At 38.1% G+C, this 25023-nt stretch overlaps 1 protein-coding gene across 3 annotated transcripts in view; it reads left to right on the forward strand.

The window, feature by feature from the left end:
• Positions 1 to 16901, forward strand: part of LOC145692810 (uncharacterized) — a 170569-nt gene extending 153668 nt beyond the window's left edge. For 2 of the 3 annotated variants that reach the window (XM_081768305.1, XM_081768304.1), the window contains exons 13-16: positions 771 to 906; positions 4156 to 4492; positions 9225 to 9330; positions 13522 to 16900. In XM_081768305.1, the coding sequence (XP_081624431.1) occupies positions 771 to 906; positions 4156 to 4492; positions 9225 to 9330; positions 13522 to 15664 (2722 nt within the window). In that variant the 3' untranslated portion in view covers positions 15665 to 16900. Of the gene's footprint in view, positions 1 to 770; positions 907 to 4155; positions 4493 to 9224; positions 9331 to 13521 lie in introns of all 3 variants that reach the window. The other variant, XM_081768306.1, reaches the window with a different exon arrangement.
• The last annotated feature ends 8122 nt before the right edge of the window (positions 16902 to 25023 follow it).

Raw genomic sequence — 25023 nt, forward strand, 5'->3', positions numbered from 1 at the left:
TGTAAAAGTCGTTTGTCCTTCCCGCCTTTCCAGTGGCCAGTGCGCGAGGGTCTCTAGTGCGCAGGATACCAACTTCGATGTAACGCACAGGCTGGACGTGGCTTTAAAAAATTGAATGCCATGCGGTGTTTAGATACCACCTTAACCTATAGTCTCACGTCTCATATAGGCCTCGATGCTTAATATGGGACGCTGAACTCCAATCAACAACACTGGATTGAAGGCTAAACTTCGAAATAACAACTAGTTTTTTATATTATTTACAAGAGACTGCTACAATGTTTTTGCTTCATAAAATAATGTAGTACTTGTAAAAATCATTATGTAGCTTGACACTGGTAATTTTGTATCCGTTTTGCGCTAGACATAGACAAATTTCTATAAAAACTCCGAAATTTCTGTTTCTGTGTAGCTGAATGGTTAGCACATGCCTTCAGTTCGATTCCCAGTAATGTCATAACTTTCCGATGATGTAAATCGTGATCAATTGATAAGCTATTGAAATTATCTAATCTCGCTCTCCGCTATAGAAAGCTAAAAGTTATGTTGTTAAAATTCCATAAGTTGACTACACATTGGTCAGTTGAACTTGCGCTATTTAGCTCTTCGTGGACTATAGGACCAGGCAGTTGGCTCTGTTTGTTTGAAATTTCAAAATGTAGTTTGGTATTAAAATTTCTGTACTCTTGTGTTCCTTGCCTAATGTAAATAATCATATTTTTGATTGTGGTAAATATAATTTTGTTAATTAATTTTACTTTTAATTATAGATTTGTGTGTACCCATTGTGGGTTGATGTCCACCAGTAAACAATACTTACAGAAACATTCTTCCAAAGTACACGAAAAGGATAGAAAACCTGAGGCAATTGCTCCATTGACTCCAGATAAGGATATCGAAGAGTGGGTAAGTAACGAATTAATGGTTAATAATACTAATTGATGCTCTGTGTCAGTAACAAACAACTAGTGCTTTGTCCTGATTTTAGAATAAGCCCGTCGTTCTTACGAGAACGAAACAAAATCGAAGCGCAAAACGCTAGAATTATTAAGTTACCACAAGTACTGGCAACGTACAAGGAATATTGAGTGTACGTGTATATGCATTAGAAAGTATGTGCACTTTTTGATGCATTGTGGTTAACTTTTCTGGAAAGATGTAATACTTGTGTATTCTGGTCATACCGAATATATGTTCATTATGTGATTTGATACAAATTATTCTATACTGGTCAATAACATTATTAGAATAACAGTACGTTACCTATATCTTCTGCAATGTTGACTCTAAGATAACCTATTTTCTCTGTCTCTCTCTCTCTCTCTCTCCTATGCAGCGTGTCTCCTGACCTAGAAAACCTGGAATTTAACAATAAACCTGGATTTTTCTTAATGTTACCTTTTCATTGCATATAATAGAAAAATCCTCACTTTTCTTAAAGGCTTATATTTAATGAATTGATGGCAGTCACGGGCATACTTGAGCACAGTTCTGTCTTGGCTTCCACTTGCTTGTGACAGATTACTTCTTTTCCTTTTATTTCTTTACGCTTTCCTGTGGCAGATCGAAAACATTTTTTGCTACAGTGCAAATCTAGAAATCAGAGAAATACTGGAAAGACCTGGAAAATAATAAGTAGACCTGGAAAAATCTGGAGAAAGCCTGGAACTTAAAAACAAACATGTAATAGGTACTCTGCTATGATACAAGCATTCTGGCTTATAGAAGTAACTGACATGCAAATACGCTAGTCTGTTGCCTTGCATGAAAACTGCTGTGATTTTTTCGTGAAGTTCAAAGAGAGAAACGGTGCGAGTTTTAGGGGCAAGGTGGTGATGCATGTATCTGATCTAGTACTGCTAATGTTTGTCTTCGTGACCACGAGTGAACAATACTTAGTTTCTGATGGGGTATGTTACTAAACCATGTCATCGATTATTAGCTTCCAGCTTAGAGTTTCACTACAGGTTTAGGGAGAAGGAAGTAACTTCTTGGTAACTACTGGCAGGATCTGAAGGAAAGCTAAACCAACTTTTAATATGCGCATGAAACTTTCATCGGTATATCTGCGTTAACGTATGTCGTTTTAACATTGAACTTTTGTTTCATTTAAAGTAAAACTCTTAGACGCAAAATATATAATGAAAAAGTGTTTACAGCCTATGTTAAATCGAAACTGTTAATCTATATTAGCTGTATCTACTCCTATTTTCTCTTACGTGCAAAACTTCCTTTTAGTATACACTCTTTCTATATGTATACGAGGGTAAGTCAAATTATTTGCAATGTAGCTATAAGTTTTCTTATATTGCTCATACTGACCTCTGTCCTCGTTTATTTTATTGTTATGCTGTTATCATGTCATGAAAGTTTGATCCTGATTCCACAACTTTTCTTCCTTTTGTTGCAGATAGATCGTGGACGCTCTATGAGAAGTTTTCACCAAAGAGGAACAACGAGCATTGATCCGATTTTTATGGTCGGAAGGTGTACTCGTATCAGGAGCCTCAATCCGTTCTGAAATCCATGAAAAATTAAAAAAATGATCGCACAAGTGTTACGCATACGGCTCCTTCCTCGTGCGTAACATTTTGCGCAACCATTTTTGAATTTTTCAATCCATTTGTAGACACTTCGTTGCGGCAAGACATTCTTCCCGTATTGTGCCCAAAGTCTTTGATGGATTGTGGCCCCTGATACACCTTCCGACCACAAAATCCGGATCACTGTTCGTTGTTCCTCTTTGGTGCAAACTTCTAATCGGGCGGCTATGATCTATCTGTAACAAAAGAAAAGACAAATGGAGGAATTAGACCAAACTTTCATAGCATGACTACAATAGCATAAGAATAAAATAAACGAGGATAAAAGTCAGTTATATCTACATTGCGGATAATTTTTGACTTACCCTCGTATATATATATATAATATGCAGTGCAAACGACAGATTTGTGAGCTATTTTTCGAACTATCTGAAAATAGAATTATAGGAGCCTTTATGTACTCACATATTTACAAATAAGAGAACTAGCAGACCTGTTTAATTGTGTGTGTTTCACGTTTCCAATTTCGAATGAGTCGAATTTTGCGTTTGATAGTTTTTCACTACACTATTTTGTAACTTGTAGTTCAATACTAACTAGTATTCATGAAAGAAACAATTTTTAAACATTTAAATTAATTGATTAGTTTCCTTTTCTTCGTACTCTTTGTTTCAAAATATTATGAAAATTATTGGTACTACCTGCAATGTATATTTAAGCCTATGAAAAAATACGTACAATATAAATTTCATTCTGTACAGGAGACCTGAGGTCGATTCCCGGTAGTTCATATTGTTTGGATTTCAGTGTGTATGGTCTCGATACTGAACAGAGACTTTAAACCCCAAATATCTACTACCTTATCTATAAATATACATGGTGGCGCAGAGAAATGAAAAAAATTTAACCTAGGAGCTGGCAACTCGAACGTTCGACCGGTTATTTGGCAACGATGCAATATTGATTTAAACTCTTTGGATGGAGTAGTGCGGAACGAAGTCACGCTGTGTAGTTCTTTTACAAGAATGTCAGTAGTGCGACTGTTGAGCAACAGGAATTTCGGCATCGTTACCGGTTAAAACGTTATTTCTCACCCTAGTGTCGAAGGAACTGGTTCATCCGTAACCGGCCTCCTTGGGTGTTGTCCCCATATCCTGCACAAAAGAGATATGGAGATTGTTCAATATGTCATCAAGAAGAGAACTGTCTAAACTCTGTTCGAAAACAAGCAGGTTCGTTGCAGTTGAGTGGATGTAGTGTGCGAAGAATTGGTTGACGAGTTGCAAGACCCTCCCATATGTGAATATTAAAATCATGTTCCAACAGAACGAAAGTGCGTCGCCTGCTTCCCTACAATTTGTCAGGTAATCGGTGAATGTTCAAAAGTGTGTACGGAAACATAGAATACACTTCCCAGATGTTATCTTCAAGAACAGTGCTTATCATAAGAAATGCATTTAACCATTAAATATATTCGTTACAAGTTAATTCGTGCATTAAACATCAATTCAAATTTTCTCATTTTTCTGCATCACCCTGTATAAATTGTATTCATGGGAGAAGGGGTAAATGCGAGTTTTGTATTAAATTATTTTGTATTGTATATTTGTAGGTTGACTCCGCTCTTAAATCTCAAGCGAGACTTCTTCAGAAGCAAGAGCCATCACCAGTTAAAGCAAAACCTGTCTCGTCTGATGCTTCACGCTCTACTACTTCTCCTAATAAGCCTAAATCAACTCAGGAAACTACTGGTGCTGTGAAAAGAAAGGCTACAGATTCCTTTGAGAACTCCACCAAGATTCGAATTGCGGAAGGAAAAGTTGAAACTGAAGTTGGGCCCAGAAAAGATTCCGATAGTGTTAACTTCAACTCAGTGTTAGAAACTCAGGGAAATAAAAAATGCTCTGCGTCTGAATTGGAAGACGAAGTTTTAGCAATGGGTAAGAAAGGTGAGTTTCTAGTTCATTAATTAGAATTTACAATTTTTTTTCTTCCTTTCTTTTAAAATTATCTTGAACAAACTTTGAGAAAACCTAATGTTACTGTATTGGATCATCGGCCTTAAGTGTAAAGTTATCATAATGGTCTCTTCTGTAAGCCATATAAAAATACTCTTTTTTTATTAAAGGAATAATACAAATGAAAAGATATCCTTTATAGGCAAGAGTTCTATAATTACCTTTCGTGCGGGAGACCCGTGTTAAAGATTCCCAGTGGAATTGCTTGCGATTCTGAAGTATGTGTAGGTACGATACAGTACCGATCCGATTGCTTGCGATACAGTATGTATAGGTACGTCATAAGTGTCTGTGCTAAAAGATTAAATACCTTAACACTGTTATATACGTGAGAAAAATCTGCCAGTTTTTGGTATGCAGATAGTTCACCTGGGATAGTTCGAATTGCTATTGCGATTTATGACCGAGTGACATCTTTTTTCGAGATGGTTAATCCACGCCGATGAAAGTTCTGTAGTTTGCAGTTTAAGAACTGTTGTAAGTAGTTTCCAGAATCTCAACGTCAAATATTTTGAATGAAGAACTTCTGCAACGCGCTAAACAGGAGATCTGTGGCTGCCAAGTCAGGAGAATACGATGGGTAGGGGTAAGATGCAACCAATATCGATTACTTTTTGATGGGTAATGAGAGAAGTACGTGGACTGGCGTCGACATAGTGAACAATACTGTGGCAATTGACGAGGTGCGAAGGTGGCATTGTTTGATTAGGATTCAGGACCTCACAGGGAATTATTAACATCCCGTCATACACATAAAATTTCCTTGGTATGAATTTCTGGTTTAGGTGTCAGCGGTTCAAAAACGCAGCACAGATATGTGACTCATTATATTTGGTATATAACCAACTTTTCATCGCTCCTGACAATGCGTAGCAAGAAGGGGTCATTTTGGTACCGAGGAAGCAAGGTAACAGTATTGGCAGTTGATTTGCGCTCTGCTGATATGGAACAAAATGATTAATCTTTATGGTACGCTTTCAGCAATCTTTCGACTGTTGTCCTGTGTACCTGGAAGGTGTTTGTTAATTCCGTTACTGTTAGTTTGTAACTGGTTTTGTTAATTCCGTTACGGTTAGTTTCTGACTGGTTTTTCCGGAAAACACTGCTGGATAACCAGACTGTAGTTGATCTTCACAACCCCTGTCTATCTGAATTTACGAAACCATCTATGACATTGTGAAGAAGATGCATTAAATGAAGAGTAATGCTTGTCGTACAGGGTCTTTAATTATGGGGACCTGGAGGTTCACCCGGAATATTTAAATATCAAGTTATGTCATCTCATAAAGAATTGGAAAGGTAATTGAAAGTCAAAACATCAGTACGGGAAACTTGTGAAGTTCTTTATCTTAGTTTTTCCTGTCAGTACGACATGGTGGAGGAGGAAATACTTTAATACGAAAAAATAATGATATCGAAATCCAGATGATTGTTGCAGTTGGGCATGGTGCAGTTCCAAGGTGGTCATGAACAGGTGTTCAGTGTAAACGTGGAAAAACAAACAACTTGTGTAGAGAATAGTTCTTAGTGTAGAGAACTGTTCACGAAGACCGGAGTGATCCGGAACTTGAAGCATTGTGTAGTACATCCAGCAAACCCAAGAATTTACACCTATCTGAAGTCAAACATTTTTGACGGTCAAAGGTCATAAAATTTTGGCTACAATGTACCCACCCGCTCTAGTTTTTGGAAGGTCAAATGTCATTTTCAGAGAAGTACGTATCCATGAGTCAGCGTACACTTACAAAATTTCATGGAGGATACTTTTTACGTTCACTTTTACCCCTGAAGTTCTCAGAAGGTTGCAGTTACCTGTAAAGCTCCGCGTACTATTAGCGAATAAAATTGAAAGATGTGGCAGATGCTCCAGGTCCTAGATTCAATTCTCGGTGGAAAAACGTTCAAATTTGAACGCATTAGAGTGGTTTGGATTGCACCTTAAACTGTAGGTTCTCATCTTATATAGCTTGGTGCTAAAGAGACGCAGACTTCAATAAACATCAAAGAATGTGACTTCGAACTCTGCATCGCATTGGATGTTTCAGTCAATAACAACGCAGATTCCTCCAGGGCCAGTTGGAAAGCATTTATGCAAGATAAAGATGTAAATCAAATGCCTCAAGGAACATGAACCAAAAACTTCCCGACTTCTCAGCATGTGACATTTCATCATTGTCTTTTTAACGACTTTGTAAAGCACAAAAGACATTTTCTGTGGATAAACTGTGTTATTTATTCTCCTCCGTCCCTACGGACAGAGATTTCCGTATGGACATTACGGAAGTTAGAGAAGAAATATTTAGATAGCTTCGAAATGTGATGTTAGAGGAAAATGGAGAAGATAAAATGGACAGAGTGCAACAAACGAAGATGTTTTAAAACGGAAAGGAAAGAAGAGGACACTTCTAGCCAGCATCTTTGTAGAAAGGCCAATTGGATTGGACATATCTTACGCAGGAATTGTCGTCTTCATATCGCAATAGAAGGAAAGATGGAAGGAAGTCGAGGAATAGGAAGAACACAACTGATCGATGATTTGAAAAATAGAAGAAAATATTTTGAGCTAAATGAGGAAGCTGAAAATCGACAAACAAGAAAATGGAAGAAAGATTTCATGGCCCAAATCTAAAATTAAAATTAAATATATACAGATGGTGATCAGAAAAATGGAAACATCTGAGCGAAATTGCAACTTACCAGGTTAATATGGTGTCGGGCCACCTTTCGCCTTCAAAACAGCCTTGATGCGACGTGGGATGGAGGCATAAGGGTCGTGAATAGTAGCAAGTGGAATTTTACACCATTCCTCGGCAGGGTGGTGCAGAGCATCAGCCAGTTCTGTGAGAGAGGATGGAGGTGGAAATCGTCGCCGGAGTCGTGTTTCCAAGACGGACAACAGATGTTCAATTATGTTGAGATCTGGGGATTGGGCGGCCAGGGAAGGTGTTGAACTTCATCCCGATGTTCCTCAAACCACGCTGCAACAACGCCAGCTGTGTGAATGGATGCATTATCATCCTGGAAGATGGCGTCATTGTCCGGGAACAACATCCGGATCATAGGATGCAAGTGGACTCCTAAACTTGCGACATAATCGTTGGCAGTGATTCGTCCGCTAAGAGTGACCACAGGACCCAATGAAAACCATGATATGGCGGCCCACAGCATCACCGAGCCGCCGCCATGTTTCACAGTTGGGCGGAGACACTGCAGATCATAAGCTTCTTTGGGCGTTCTCCACACAAACACGGCCCGTGGTTGGGAATAGGGTGAAGGATGACTCATCCGACCATATCACACGTTTCCAGTCCTAAACGGTCCAAGTTGCATGGTCGCGGCACCATTTGCGGCGTGCGAAAGCGTTATGGTCCCTGATGAGCGGTTTGGCCCGTGCAACACGACCCCGTAAGTTCATGTCATGTAATTCGCGGCGGACTGTGATTGTCGAAACAGGGTGGGGGAGGTGCTGATTGAGTTCCTCCGTCAGTTGCTCCGCAGTGGCACGACGGTTCTGCGTGACAATGCGCTTTAATACCCGGCGTAACCTGTCACTCATGATTTTCTTCCGCCCACTGTTCCGCTTCCCCGATGTGGTTTTCGTGTTGCGTAGGCCGTCATCACATTCGACACTGTCCCACGCGACACCTAACACAGTAGCCACTGCCGTCACACTCACTCCACATAACCGCGCACCAACAATTTGCCCTCTTTGAAACTCTGAGAGGTCTCCCATTTTACACTACCTCCGTCTGCTGCAGCCACTGGACACTGCTGTTCCACTGCGCCTGACATAGTATGGAGTCCGACCTAACACACCACCACCAGCGGTCCGGCGCTGCGGGCGCCACACCACCACTGCCAACCCATACATCTGACGTGTTGCAAACTACAGGTGTTTCCATTTTTCTGATCACCATCTGTATATATATATAAAACTCAATAGTCTCAGAACCTGCCGAAAGGTAGAATACTTAATGATAAATTGTGTTAAGCGACAGGAGGGAGAGAAGAATACAAGAAAACATTGAAAAATATGTTGTTCTTTATTGAAATGAAAAAAAAAAAAAATGAATATATGCATGAGTTTGAAGTCTGGTCGTTGTATCAACATAGTAAAGTCAGTCCTTTGTATTCTATAGATACTCGTACACATTAATTTCTTGTACAGTAATTCATATTGAACATGCTTGGGGCCGTGGTGGCTTACGGGTAGAACGTTCACCTTTTGTGCATGAGGTTCTTGGTTCGATCCGAGCTCGCGCCAAGTGAACTTCGTGATAGATAAACACCGTGTGCGTGGGTTTTCTTGAGGTTCTCCCGTTTCCTCCCACTTCTTCATTCCACCATTCCATTCATTTCTCATCACCGTCTCCTTTAGCCTAGCCGGCATAACCGTTGGACATAAAACTCAAGATTTCATTTTGAACATGCGTACTTACTTGCTATAAAAGGCACTTGGATATATACCACTGTAGTGCATATTTTCGCAGTTTTTTGTGCATGTTTTGACGTTAAGTAAATATTGATCCGAACTCTACTTATCATATAGTGTAACATCCACCATTTGTTGGGTTTTTACGTCGAGTGTTAGTCTTAATTTTAAGACTGAAATACTTTCAATATTTTGAGCTTATGTTTTTTTTTTTTTCCTTTGTTTTTGCAGGTTCATCCAAAAACTTGCCTTTCCCGTGTAAACACTGTCCTACTCGATTTAGTTTAGTTCGTGGTTTGAAGATGCACATCAAATTGTTTCACTTGAAACTTGGAAAGTAAGTATTTCAGCGGAACCTACTGTTCAGCTGTGTGAGTATATGTGTGTGTGTGTGTGTGTGTGTTCTGATGTGTAGAATATATATTAAGGAGTGAGACCTGGTGGTGGTTGAAAAATGTAGCAAGAATGAATAGTAATGAAGTGAATGATATGAAATAATTCGACTTCTATCTTAGAGTAATTTACACACTTGTGCTTAAACTTATATACGTATGTTGATAATACAAGAAAAAAGTGTTTGGCAAATCAAAGGAAGATATTTATGCTGAATGCAAGTAAGCAGTTATTTTGTGAAAACACTGGTTGAATACATTTTCTGATGTAAGCTTAAGAATTCGGAATGTTTTTAACACTAGTCAGATGCTAGTCTCATAGACAGATACGAGGGATGATCAGAAAGTAAGGTTACAAAGTCTGCAGTGAAACGTATATATATTATTTCATACAACTAATACAGCCAACAGATAGTACATGCATTAGGTTATTTTTTGACATAGTCTCCATATCAGTTGAAACACTTGTCGCATCGTGGGATGAGTTTGAAAATTCCCTCGTGGTAAAAATTCTGTCCTAGCGTGTTCAGCCACGTTGTCACGGAGTGTTTCACCTCCGTCTGAAGCAAAGCGACAACCTTTTAGGTGCTCCTTCAAGTGCAGACACAGGTGAAAGTCGCTTGCAGCGAGGTCCGTGGTGTAGGGAGGATGGTCGATGATGTCCCAGTGAAACTGCTTCAACAGCCTGCTGGATCGACCATTGCGCTTCTCGTCGATGACATTTTCTGTACCAGCCACAAACTTTCGACACCATTCTGCGACATGCTAACGAGACATTTCAGTCTTCGCAAACCGGTGAATTTCAGCTGCGAATACATGTTTCGCCCATAGAAATCTAATAACTGAGTGGACTTTTCGAGGCAAGTTTTCCAAACGAGTCGCCATTTGTATTTACCCGGAACTAGCTCCGTAGGTAGCGGGTGGCTGAAACTGCGTACTGACCAACTCCATATATTAAAATTACAGCACATGCCTCGTTCCTCTATAACAGACGAAACTCTAGAAATATCGGCCTTGTAACCTTAGTTTCTGATCCTCCCTCGTAATTTTATTTTTAAAAGAAAGAAAAGTATTAAATCATACGTTGCTTTAAGTTAACGAATGAAAGAATTCTAAGTAAAAATGTAGAATAAATGGTATGCATCGTATTTTTTCTTTACTATAGAAGCTAGTTTGTATAATTAAACATATTTTAAAATTATAATATTATGTCGTGAAATAAGAAGTCTGCAGAGAATGTATACCACAGTACAGAAATTGCAGTTTTTCGTGTTAGAAATTGTTTCATCGGGAAGTTTTTAGTCACTTTTCTACATAATTTGTTTTCTTAATATCGATCGAGATTAGAAATAGAACTGAAATACCCATAAATTTAAAAGAAAGAAAAAAAAAAACCTCCCATACAAATTGATGGTTAAATTCAAAGATTTATGTGGGTAAATCCTTTTGCAAAATAAACCTATGATGGTCGCTGACAAAATGTATTATTTTTTAATTTTTGTACACAAAGTTGTACTATATTTACACAGCTGAAAACAAACATTCGTTCATTTTTAGATGTTTTAAGTGGCCATTTTGTATAGACGCGTAAGCCTATTTTGGGCTTTACAAAGGTTTGCGGTCAAATTTTCACTAAGCAGTCGCTATTTGCGTAATAATAAATGGTTAAGATTTGATCGCTGGGGTTTGAGTAGTTTTTGAGTTGTGTTTTATATATATCGAATATTTAAAAATGATGGCCACGAACTACAGAACACCTTCTACAAGTCAAAATAAAGCGAAAAATATATATAACTGTATGCCTTTCAATCCCATTGTAACTGCATTCTTATTCATTCGAAATCCATTATATCATGATCGTAGTGTTAGTCGATAAAGTACTTGGATGTGCCTTGCCCCGTCTGTCTCACGTGTTTAAAATTACTGCTGAAGAAGCCACCAAAATTTAAATGTTTTTGGTACTGTAGCGTCCTTAATTTACAACCTGCACAACAAGTGTTATATTGTATGTTTTCCTTTTATATGTAAATTTAAAATAATTTATAGCGTGACGTAGTGCCCTTTGAACAACTTTATGTTGGATTGGCAACACTGCTAGCCTTGCGGTATCACAGAGTATGCCAAACAATGTTCCCGTGTCGATATTTGCATGTACAAAATTTCAGCGTTTTTGTCTATTAGTTGAAAATTTACAAGGGGTATCGAGATAAGTGGTCCACCCTATGTATATATATATATATATATATATATATATATATATATATATATATATATATATATATATATATATATATATATATATATATATATTGTGGCGAAATTAAATTTATTAGCAGCTAAGTTCATCGTTCATTCTACAACTAAATTCTAGATGTGGGATATTAAAACATAGCTCAGTTCAATTGTACATGTTCTATTGTAATAATATTTTACTGGGACAAACTAGTTGTTGACTGTTTTGTTCTATATAGTTTTTTTAGCTTAATGAAATTCATATAGTGGCTAAGACTAGTTTATTAATGGATAGTCCTATTTAGCTTACTGTTTAAACAAAATACAGAAGAATGCAAACAAAAATACCTTCTTTAAACACGACACGGCCAAACTGTTTCCAACCGGCTCCCTTCATATTGAAGCTAAGACATTTACCGTTGACCGCACCTGTCCATCCATTTTATTTATGTACCATTAAAAGTGCAATCAAACAGCATGACATTACATAGGAAGTTCGATTCTTGCAGGCATATTCCACAGACAGGATCCTTCTAAGATTGTTACATATACTCACTTTCAAAAGAGTTTATATTCACATTGACCGAGAACTTTTTTCAAAATTGACAATATGTGGTTGCCAATTAAAAAGATCTTAAGGAAATAGAGTTCAGAACTGCTGCAGATCGAAGCTTTAACATCAGCGAAACACTATGTACAGAAATCAGTTTTTTAGCGGTTTCATTTTGAAGGAAGATAGAAATAGAAGGATTAACATTTGTTTGTGTTTTTGCTTGAAGTTTGAACTGTATAAACGAAACAAATATACTGAAATAGTGCTACTAATGTAAAGTAACGGACGTAGAATTTTGGTAACGTGGTAGGTTGGGGGCGGATTGGACAGTAAAACAAAAAATAATAACGTATACGTAATTACGCTCATACATTTAGGCACATATTTAAAGAAACTTCACACATGGATACATGTACCTGTAAACCATGAATATATTCAAGGAAATGTCTCATAAAATCTAGATGTGTAAGAATACCTGTTTCACAATATAAACTACTTTAAGCACAACAGGTACAAGACATTTTATAACGCCATTCTTATGTTGATTGGAACCATAGGGTCCATAGCCTTAAATTCTTAAATAACTTCTTCAAAATTTATGTATATAGAAATAGACTTTTCAACAGAAACCAACATGAGACCCCCACCGACCCACCCCCCACACAAAATCAAAACTAAATTAACTAGAAAAAATGAAGACCAGAGTTCATGTGGTACAGCTGCGCCCACCATGCTGCTGCCTATGTTAATGTATTATGTCGATTTAGAACACAATTTTTATCATGTTTGCACAACTTCTTGTGATTTCACCACATCAAACACTCGTTTTAATTTTTAATTTCGAAACTGACAGTTGGCGTTTTTCAAACTAACTTTCAACAAGTTTTTCCAGGTATTTGTAGTGTAGTAGGCCTAAATGTGCACTGGATATAAAATGTTATACGTTTAATTATCTTTTTAAAGGCTCTTGTTTGAAATCAGTATCTTCAAAAATAATGGAGCTACAATGCTTACTGCAAACCTTTTGTAAAGTGCCAGCTAGGCTTATGCACCTATAAAAATGGCCGCTCAAGAAAAAGAACATGTACAAAATGAATGAATGCTTATTTTCTGTTTTCTAAATCTAGTACAACTCTGTGTACAAAAATTAAAAAAAATATATATATATATATATATATTGGCAGCAACCTTTTAATCTAAAATGGGGTGTTGTCAAATGGATTGGCTCGTCAATATTTAACACTCCTATTAACATTATATAGAATGATTTCATTGCTGTTATTTATAAAGTAAAAGAAAGATAAAATACGATTAACATGATGTGGTTCTATTGTGCGTTTGTTTCTTTCAGTTGGGTGTGTGGTCATTGTGACAGAAGCACAAACTCGGAACACGTTATGCGTACCCACTGCCGTGCAGCCCATCCTGGAAAGGAAGAAATTGTCTTGCGGAATCCCAGTGTTGACCATGTAGTATTAGACGATGAATTTTGGGAAAAAGAATACGGTTTGGGGCCAGAATTGGACCGAATTGGAGCAGTATCCCCAGTGAAGAAGCCATCGAAAGCAAAAACCACTCAGAACACAATTCCAGACAGTGTTGCTGATTCAAATGTGCAACGTTACAGTGAGGATTCATTCTCAGCAGATGAAAGTCTAACTTCGAGAATGACCAAACAGAATTTTGCAGATCAAGAATCTGCATCGGAAGACAGTGTATTAGAACTTTCTGATACTGATTATCAACTGGCTAACAATAAGCAAGTTTTGAGACAGTGCTCATATTGTGATTATAAAACCTTTTTAGCAGCTGATATGAAACGCCATGAGATGAGACATTGGGTGCAAAAGCCTTACAAGTGCGGTTATTGTGACTTTGAAGCAGTTCGGGAGTATGACATTAAGAAACACACAGCGAAACATCATGTTGGACGTAAAGTGAAGATCATTCAAAAGCCAATGCCCAGTCAGCCAGATATTAGGCCATTACAGCGCGGAGGGAAGAAGCGAGAGCCAAGAGATGGTTCGGTCGATTCGACTTCAACTATCGACACCAACGATGGTTCCATAAATACATTCGATAAGGATCATCTGGGCGAAGATTTTCCAGAGCCTGACGATTTAGAGGCGTTAATAATTGAGGAGACAGTGGATACATCCCAGGAAGAGGATGCTGAGGAAGAGGAAATAACAAATGAATCATCGAAACTCTTTCGCTGCTACTATTGTCCATTGCGGGCTGTTGCCTTACAGACTGTCCGAGACCATTGGGAAGTTGTTCATGAACGTAGTGCGGTAGCGAAGAGTGGACACCTTCCGTTCCGTTACAAAGAAGTGGAAATGGAAGAGTTCCTGAAAGGCCGAGAGAGTGGGTCAGGGAGGACCCAATGTTTTAAGTGTGTGTATTGCAAACAGAAAGGGACTTTGGCAAAGCTGAAAGATCATCTCCAGTTGACTCATCCGGGTAAATCATTTCGGGTAATACGAGTGAAAACGCTCAAATATAAGTGTGGTGAATGCGCGTACTCTGTGTTTTCAATTCCGACACTTAGGCGGCATTTTGACAACGAACACCCAAATTCTGAGTTTCGGTATGAAGTTCAAAACAAAGCTAGTCCCATAAAGTCGACACTTAACAATGACTCTGCTTCTTCACCATCACCGTCACATTCAAGAATTGATCATCCGGGCGCCAAAGCGACAGTCACATTCAAATGTTTGTGGTGTGAGGAAGTGTGTGAAAGTGAGGAAAAGATCCGTTTTCATCATACAATGTATCATTCTCATCTGGAAGAGAAATATTGTACAGAAAAGAAGCCGCCAGAACCAGAGCCTGTACGCAAACGTTACCATTGTCCTGATTGCCATTACATTGCCGAAAGTTATCCTGGAATTTTTGATCACTTGAGGAGGCACGCTCGACCATTCCAGTGTGGCTATTGCAACAAGTCATGGGAATTTCCCTCAAAAGTTCGAACCCATAGCGCTTCCGCACATCCAGGACTTGAAGAAAAAGTTATCCGTGTGTCAGAAGCCGAGGCTGAAATGAAAAGACTGTTATCTTTAGTGTTAATAGAGCAAGTCGGTAAAACAGACGTTAGATCACCATCAACAAACGATATTAGCAATAGATTAGGCGATAAGCAACCAGAGGTTGAGGAAGACTATTCGCCTCCACGGAAGAAGCTGTGTGTGGCGAGAAAATCCACAACACCACAGAGATTATCGTTTTCAACGGTCCATGCAACGGCCAGAAAATCAGCACGTCCGACGCCGATGTGGCAGGAGGAACTGTTAAGCCAGCGTGACAGAGGAGAATACTCCTACTATGGTCATAAACCTGAACCGGTAGATTTGTGCAAGATAACAACGCTTATGTCCTTTGGTGGAATGGAGATGCGCGTCAGTTTGTCTACAATGAAACAATTGGTTAATTTTAGTCCCCTTGTAGTTGTCAAGGACTTGAAACAAAAAGTGAGTAAACCAGTTCGGTAGAAAACATTTTCAAAGTGAATGAAGTATGTACCTGATTATTAATACTGCCTGTGTGGAAATGGAGACAAAATTGTATGTTGAAGAATTAAAATAAGACTTGTATGTTGTGCCATTTCTGCACGTGCGTGTGAATGAAGCGTTAGAAACAGAATCTTCATGAACGTTAAAGAAATAAGGTTTATTATTATTATTTTTTTTAATGGCTGTGCATATATTACAAAGAAGTTACGTGTTCGATCTTTTTATTTTTCACGTTAAGTATGAATGGAGCGAATGAGTGTCTGTTCTTAGCTGTTAAAAGTGGGGTTGTTTTCCTAGTGAACCATAAAATAGAAAAGGTAATGTACCAAAGATTAAAAATGAATGTTTCGGATCTTTGTACCGAGTATACGTACTGTTTGTTGCAGTATTTCTATGAAGGAATGAAATATTTTTGTTCATAAATCGAGCTAGTTGTGTTATCTCGATCGATATACTAGATAAATACCATGAAATTTATTCGTAAATTGAAATTCATACATAATTGAAACTTCTGTAAAAATTGTACATTCATCAACACCCTCTCTTTACTTGCAAATGAGTTTTTAAACTTTAACACTGAAGGAAAGAAAATAACCTTTTAGTTAAATATGTAACTAAAATCTAAAGAAAAATTGTCTTGATAGATTTACAGCCATACACCAGAACACATACTATACTGTTAATGTATTAGCTACATTAATACCCATACCTTTATGTTGTGTGTGTGCGTGCATTTTTTTTCGCCATCACTAGTATATCAATGTAAGTAGTTGCTATGCAACTTGTATATTAGTTTTTCACAATTTACACAAAACTACACTTTGTGTGGGTAAATATGCTTTCAACGTTGTGTAGAGAGTGTGTATACATGAGAAAATACTGCCCAATTCAGAAGCAAAATTATAAAGTAAAATTTCCTTCATTGTACAATAAATCTTGTCAGTTTTTCCAACACTTGATGTAAAATACAAAGACTGTGCTTTTTCTCCTCGTATTCGTATCATATCTAGTATACCGGTATAAACGTTTTGTATGTATTTGGTTGTGTAGTGTGTGTTTGAGCGTGCATGGATGTTGCTTCTCAGTTCATCATTAAAAAGATACTAGTAATTCCATTTTTTCTTTTTGTACGACATTGTCATTTCATGATTTTTCAAGCGTGAACCTGTATATATATAGTTCTCTTTTGTAATGAAAATCAGTTTTGAAAAATTGTGTGTTGTTATTTTACTCTTAAAGAATTCCCTATCCATAGTGAGAGCGTGTCAACATGGTTTCAAATGAGTAAGAAATATTCGGAAAATCTCAACAAGAAATCCTCATGAGGTTTTGCAAGGAATTGTAATATCAGGACATTTGAGTGTTTGACTTCCTACAAATGTTTGAATTCAGAAATCTACGAGGGCCGTTCGGAAAGCGACCTCCGATTGGTTAAAAAAAGAACACTGAAGTAAATAAGAAAAAATTATTATACACATCTGAAAACAACTACTTTGCTCTATTTTTTTAACAGTTTTCATAAACATTCAAGCATTTATCATATCTCTACCCTAACTTAGAAATTCCATCAGCATAAAAATCTCCCGGCTATGCTTTGAGCCAGCCTGAGACCACATCATTCATCTCCTCATAATCACCAAAGCGCTGAGATCATATATCACAGTCCTGGAAATTTGTGGAAACTGATCGGAAAGCTCCGAGATTGTGAAACGTCAATTTTCACGAATTTTTCCATCAATTTTCTGAACGAGTTCATCACTATTGATGGCGTGCCACTCTCTTCGTCATTTCATGAATGTTTGTTCGTCCACTTTTAAATGAACGAACCCATTCACGAAAAACTCTTTCACTCATCTCACTTGGTCCATACATAGTACAAAGTTCCCTATGAATATCTGCTGCCGAATATTGTTTTGCCGTAAGGAAACGTGTAGCAGCTCGCACCTAGTACTTGGCGGTGTTTTCTATTACAGCACGTTATTTTGAAACTCTACAAAAGGGTCAATCCATCTGAAGTGGTCCAAAAATAGTAAAAATGGTTGCTCGACCATCTCCGAAAATTATAAAAATTTGAGTGACGAACCGTGTGTATGAGAAGGTCAATAACATCATTCACGTTGTCGTATGTACAAGTGTTCCTGAATGGCGGCCATCTTCGTTGTCGGTGGAGTACCAATTTTTGCATTTGCAAGCGTTTACGAAAATTACAGTTGCTCAGGACGTACGAATCAGACAAACACCAAACAAAAACGAATGTTTGCAGGAGATACTGAGGTACACTCAGAATATAAATTTTTGCGTCTAAATAAATATGCAGGGTTGCAAACCAATACATGAAATTACCAGAAAATTACACTTTTAAAGTGGTTGTGATTTGGAATGGCATAAAGTTCGTGCTGAATACTATTGCATATAAAGAGTCTGTAGAAATATCCACAGCTATAATACTACTGGGACCGTAGATTTATGGGGGTCCGAAAGTTAAAATTTGTGATTTTGAAGCCATTTTTGGGGCGTAATATCCCAGGAGGACTAAGTGCTAAAAATTGCTGCTTATGCCACAAAGTAATTCTGTATGTGAATAAACTATTGCAAAAAAATCATGACTGATATTACATGGATAAAAAAGTGAGGACATGGTAAAAATGTTAAGAAAGCACGTGCGTGACGATGGTCGTAGCCCGGAAAGATTTAAATGTTTGGATTATATGTTTCATGCTAGATCTCAAAAGCTATGCATGGTGAAGCAATTAGGCCCACTTTTGTTTGTGTTCAGTTTTGCAAAAGCTTGTGAGTGGTGTTTGTTTCATTTTTTAGCTCCATGATTATTGCCACGTCTATATGGTAAAGGGGTTAGCTCCCCACTTGCATCCACGACACCCATCGTCGAACTTGACGCGTTACTAAGACAATGTATCAACAAAGTGACATTGAAATCCAATCCTAGTTACGGAATATGTTCAGAAGATTGCGTTACATCTATCCTTACTATTTATAAAACTACATGAACTGAATAAAATAAAGGGGTACTTCCGGTTGACGTGAAAGTTGAAAATTAGCATGATTCTAGCTTTCAAGTACTAACACACAGGAAAATTGTTAAAAGTTAATATTTTTAATTTCTAGGGGGTCTGAGGGGGAGATGAAGAAATTCTCTACGTTACTTAAATGGACTTATAATCTCATATTTTAGGTACTTGGAATTGTAATAAAAACTTGAAATTAGGTAGGCTTGTACGTTTCCTTTAGCATTACTTAAGTAAATCACCAAAAATTAAAAAAGTTCAACCGTAGAAAGGTTTTATGGGGAACTGAAAAGTCTTTCCCAATGTTATTTATATGGGCCACCTTCTACACCCCAAAATGTTTAGGCACTTCCGGGAGGATTAAAATGATGAAATTTGGCATGATAGTAGATTTCCGGGAATAACCCACAGGAAAATTGTCAAAAGTAAATATTTTTAGTTTTTAAAGTATTTATTGGGCGATGAAGTAATTCCCATGTTATTTAAATGGGTGTTTTCTTGTGATACAAAATCTTATCTTTTAGATAGTTTAAATACGAAAAGAAGCTTAAATTTTGTAGAATTGTAGGTTTTAGAGGTTCGAGGTCGTAGGTCGAGTAAACGCGGGGGCCTGAGGGCGGAGTTCTTCGGAAAGCTCTGGAATAGCCATTCGCCTGTTTGAACAAATCATTTGAGCCACTTTTTGCTTTTTTCCTGCACGTTTTCATCAGTTTTTGATGTCAAAAGACGTCTCGATCGTTGCTCGTTTTCAACCGACTCCTTGCCGCTTTTGAATCGCTCATACCACTTTGTAAACAGTCCTCAATGTCATCGCTTCATCTCCATACACTGATTTTGACTTTTTTTTTTTTTTTTTTTTTTTTAAGCTTAGCACAAAACACTTAGTGTTGATGCGCGACAGACACTCTTAAGAGGTCCTAACTCTTCTGCCTCTGGAAGCCAACTAACTTGTCACAGCTCGTACAAATTCGACACTGAGTGTACCAAACGTTGAGGCTACCGGGCTTACTAGTTGAAATGGATACAACTATCGATAGATGACTGTGCAAGTACATTCATCGTATTTGGTGATCACACCTATATCATATTTGGGCTATATCCATTAACCATACTGTATACTTATCTTGCTAGTGTCATAAAATAAGATTGCTGACAGTATACTTAAGTATAAATTTAATCTTATCAGTCGAGGATAGAAGTGACTTTGGCTCCTCGCACATTGAGCCTGGAATCATCGCTCAGCTTTCTGATAAGGGTTGTGATACTGCCTGACCTCTTGATCCTCCAGAACGATAACTGGTAAGTGGAGGATATCGTTATTTTCACATCAAACCGTCTTAAACGACAAAGATACATATACTCAACTAGGGAAAGGAAACTAAGAAATATATAATATATGGGTTATGAATGGAAATAGAGAAACTGCTGGTAGTTCGAAAACTTTCACAACTTTTTTCTACCTAGACATTTGCAGCGTGTTGCCACTGGAAATTTTCGACCAGGGTATATTCGCAGACTTAGAAATGGAACTCTTCATATGCCAATTGCTAATGGTAAAGTTATTGTTCAAATGCTCAACATTTGGCAGTCCTAACAAGATGAGATACATCAACTGAACATGAGCAACGACGTGATTACTTGTTTTGACCTCCCGATGCTTGTTGAAAGCCAAAGATAAGGACGAATTGCTTGAGCAGCATGTTGTAGACGTTAAGTGAACCCTCAGCGGCAAGAGTGGCAAACTATAAACGGCAGATTCCTATATATCGTTACGTTTGGCATCCCAGACCATATATTCTCACTTTGTGCTGTTTTAGACGTCAGCATTCCACATATCTACGTCATGCAGTGCCTTTGCCATTTGTTTAATTTGTTCTGACGTAGCACATCCGGCTTCGCCGGTAGGAGCTCATGTGGTTCCGATTCCACGTAATCAGTAGGTCCACGTCATATAGCCTCGGTGCTGAACGGGACGTTAAAATCAACTACATCCAGCTTAGTCTCATGACTGTCCGACATTCAAGAACGAAATAGTAATCCGTGAACTTACGATTACTGAAAAGATTTCCGCCGCGTCAAACCGGCACATGCTTTAGCCTCCACGTTTTCACTTGGGAAATCGACTCGTTCGCACTGAGGTGATCATCCTGTTGTGCCAGTAGTAAACTCTGCTCAGCCGCCACTACTGGAGAAATTCCCAGGGATCCAGTTCAATGATCCTTGAGGGAACAATTTTTAGAGTACACTACGTCGAAACGAACTAGAAAAGTTACTACTACTACCACTGCAGCCTCAAAGTCTTCAGCAGATCGTGCAGTTGAGCGATCTGTTAAATTTCAGCCTGTTGGTCCCACCACCTTTACTATGAAACAGAAACCTGCACATCAGCAGTCCTTGAGTCCTCCAGATAAGGAAAACACTCATCGCACAGAGTGATATCTATGGAAGGTATGGTGAGGACGATCTTGAGAATTTCCTTCTTTTTAAAGATAATGGAAAATATTGCAGTAAACCTCCCGTCGCTCTTAATTCTAATCCATGATGACTATTCCACTCATTTCGAAGAATGTAAACACCTCTCATTTTCCGTCTCCAACAAACACATCTTACTGCTTCTCACTACACTGTTCTCCGTCATAAAAAGGACGGCGATGCGATGGTTGTGCAGCAGGTTCTAGCTGTTCGAATTTTTTTAGACCAAGACCAATGTGGCATTCGCCTTTGATGCTGTTAGGAAACTTACGGAGATACATGATTCGATGTATGAAAATTACTGATGAAATTTCTAGATATAGGGTTATTAAGTTGTGACAAAAGCAGAAAATGTTGTGAGCAATAAGGTCGACATTGAATTTGCTGCCAAACATGGTCTCGGACAAAGAGAAACGAAGACTAGGGAACAACAAAAACGAATTTTTACACGACTACCCCTATATGCTAAGTTCCACGATTGCCAACTTCAACAAAGAGGTCACTAGTACAAAGCAGTTGAAGATCTGTTTTCGTTAGATTCTCAGGTAACTCAGGATTCATTCCTGTAAATCAAGAGGTTCTTTCTTCGTCTAGATAAGTTCGCAAGTCTGATACTATAGGTTATGTACTTTCTGAAAACTTTAGGGGGGGGGGAATGCCTTTTTTGCAGTCCAGACACAACAAAACTTTAAGAAGTCTTCCAGCATTGTAACGAATTAGGACTTGACACTGCTTATAGCAAGTTTCTTGTTGACACTGAAAAATACAAACATTTATGGAAAATAGTATAAATTGGGCTGCCTTCCTTGCATGGAAATACAACAGTCGAAGAAGGGTTTTCTAACAATAACTGACTTTTAATGGAAATTATACATAAAAAGACTATTCATAGACATACAAAAGGCAAGAGGTATTGAATATGTGCAAATCTCAAGAAGAAGAATGATGCTTAATATATGAAAAGCAGCAACGGAAGGAAAAATAGGTGAGCACAAGAACAAGAATTTTAGGAATGATAAAAAATGGATTAAAAGATTAGGATATAACTACTAAGTTCTTCCTGCTTGAATGTACTAATTTGTATAGGTATAAATGACATGTTAGATGAATTTTTTACTATACATAAAGGTACCATTCTATATATTTTATGATAGTAAGAATTTTTTTAAATGAACAACACCTCCTACGAGTGTGGTCAGTCCATATATATTTACTATGACAAAAGTCTTGGAAGTGAGGTAACGGCGTTCCCCCTTACTTTTACTCCTGCTAGTACCCAAATGAAAGCAACGACACGTGTTTGTAAAAAGTATCATAATTAACATATCCAAAGTATATCGAAACATGGTTGGTGGGAAACTTCCATTATTTTCAAAAGGTTGTCCAAATACGACATTTTCATCGCTAATTATTGAAATTGTGACTTCCATTTCACAGGTGGCGAAACTATATTCCTTATGATTATTGTTTGTCTTGAAATTGTCTTTCGGAAGATATCAAATGTAATCGGAAGTTACTAAGGGAAAGGGTGGTAAGAAATCGTAATGGAGATATTATAGGCGCCTGAAAATAGTAAAATAAAAAGTTCGCCAAAGAAACGGCATTCGTTTGTGGAAAGTATAGTAATTACACAGGTCTGCAACCGAAAAGCTGTTTGCATACGTTTAGCTGATTTTTATGCTTCTGGGTGCACCGAAGTCGAAAATGACCCCTGTTTCTTCCTGGGGTGTCAACTTTTTTCACAATCGAAATGTAACGTGGTCAAACAGGTAACAGGAAATCGCTAAATTGCAATTGCATCGCACGAAAATAAAAATGAACATGGAAGATTACATGTATTTTGGTCCGGATAAGGACCACTGACACATATCGTAATGTGTCATGAATGAGAGTACGAGATTACAAAGAAAGACTAAAAACAATAAATTGTTAATAAAATGAATTTAGTAAGATTACATCTTAGATTTGTAAAACGTTGGTAAGTAGTTCTGGCTACATTGTCTGTTGCTCAAATACTCGAGTACGCAAGATTTTGTTGGCCCTGATATTAGAAAACTCATATCCGATAAAGACTTCATCAGTTCAATGATTCCAACTCAAAAAGAGGCTTGGGTTGCCTTTACTGTGGCCATCAAAACGTTTTCGAGAAACCGAAAGAACCTACAGTAAAAGGAAATGGTGGGAAAATGTTGCACGCGTTCCGAAAGCTTGGTTGTTCCATGAGCTTAAAAGTCCATTTTCTCAACTCCCACCTCGACTACTTTCCTGACAATGTGGGAGCAATGAGTGAAGAGCAGGGGAAGCGTTTCCATCATAGAACGACGGTATCAGGTGAACTGGAGTGTTACGATGATGGCAGACTACTGCTGGATGTTTAGGGATCTTCCGGCAGCCACCTACAAAAGGACAAGCTCCAAAGTTTGACCTTTTAAAAAAGACGATTTCACAAGCAATTTGATTGAGGGTGGTATGTCTTCACGTGTGTGCGGGTTTCTGTACATTAATTTGTGTCACGCTGTTAATGGTGTTTCTGTAAATCGCATATTTGTGTTCATATTTTTATTCAACAATGATCACCCGTTTGTTCGAAACCTAGACGTCCCAGGACAAAACGGTTGTCATTCCTGGATTCAGCGCAACCCAACACATAACGAATCAGTTCACTAAACCGAAACAGGTTACAAGGAAGGGTCACAAAGTGGCTCCGCTGAGATCCGAACGAGACAATTGTGTTTGCATTTGACATATTATAACTAGACGAATCCCAAAGTTGTACGTGCCGCCGGGCGGAATGTCGTGAGTTACAACATACACGCTTTTGTAATGTAAAAGCTACAAAGCTGGCAGAATAGTTTGAACCGGGTCATTTGTTCGGAAACGATTAGGTAAATGGAAAGCTCGACGAACACGTATCCCATCATTTTCAAGGACACACTTTTTGGGATAAAAAAATTTCCCCCCAGGGTGCCCCGCGGATCCCAGATGAGGTCAAACTCAAAATTTTCAAACGGCAAGGGGGGTTAAGTAGCACATCGTTTGAAAGCTGTTTTAAATCAAAGAAAATGGAGCAAGTCTCGACTGGGTCAAAATGTAAACTAAAACTTAATTGAAAAGTCCATTGTCACCCCTACAAATCAGAAACGGTGAGACAAGTGTGAAAACAGGAAAGAAAGTGTGGCATTATTTTCGAAGTACAACGATTTAAGTTAAAACGTCTCGTCCCAAGGCCCCCACAGGGACCCAAGTGTAGTCCAACTAAAAAGTTTCAAATAGCAAGAGGGATTAAGTAGCGCATCGTTTGAAAATAGTTATTAAATGAAAGAAGATGGAGCAAGTCTCGACTTTCTACGGGACCCGGACAAATCCGCCAATTACCAAATCTGCCAATTACCAAATGCGCCAAACGCGAAAATGACCAAATGCGCCAATTGTGAAAATGGACAAATCAGCCAATGGACAAATCCGCCAATTACCAAATCTGCCAATTACCAAATCTGCCAATTACCAAATCTGCCAATTACCAAATCTGCCAATACCAAATCTGCCAAACGCGAAAATGACTAAATGCGCCAATGACGAGAATGGACAAATCTGCCAATTGACAAATCCGCCAATTACCAAATCTGCCAATTACCAAATCTGCCAATTACCAAATCTGCCAAACGCGAAAATGACCATATGCGCCAATCGTGAAAATGGACAAATCAGCCAATTGACAAATCTGCCAATTACCAAATCTGCCAATGACCAAATCTGCCAATTACCAAATCTGCCAATGACCAAATCTGCCAATTGACAAATCTGCCAAACGGAAAACACCGAACTCTGTTTGTATTATCA

This window comes from Thermobia domestica, chromosome 8 (assembly GCF_964235325.1).
Source record: "Thermobia domestica chromosome 8, izTheDome1.hap1.1, whole genome shotgun sequence".
Taxonomy (NCBI): Eukaryota; Metazoa; Arthropoda; class Insecta; order Zygentoma; family Lepismatidae; genus Thermobia; species Thermobia domestica.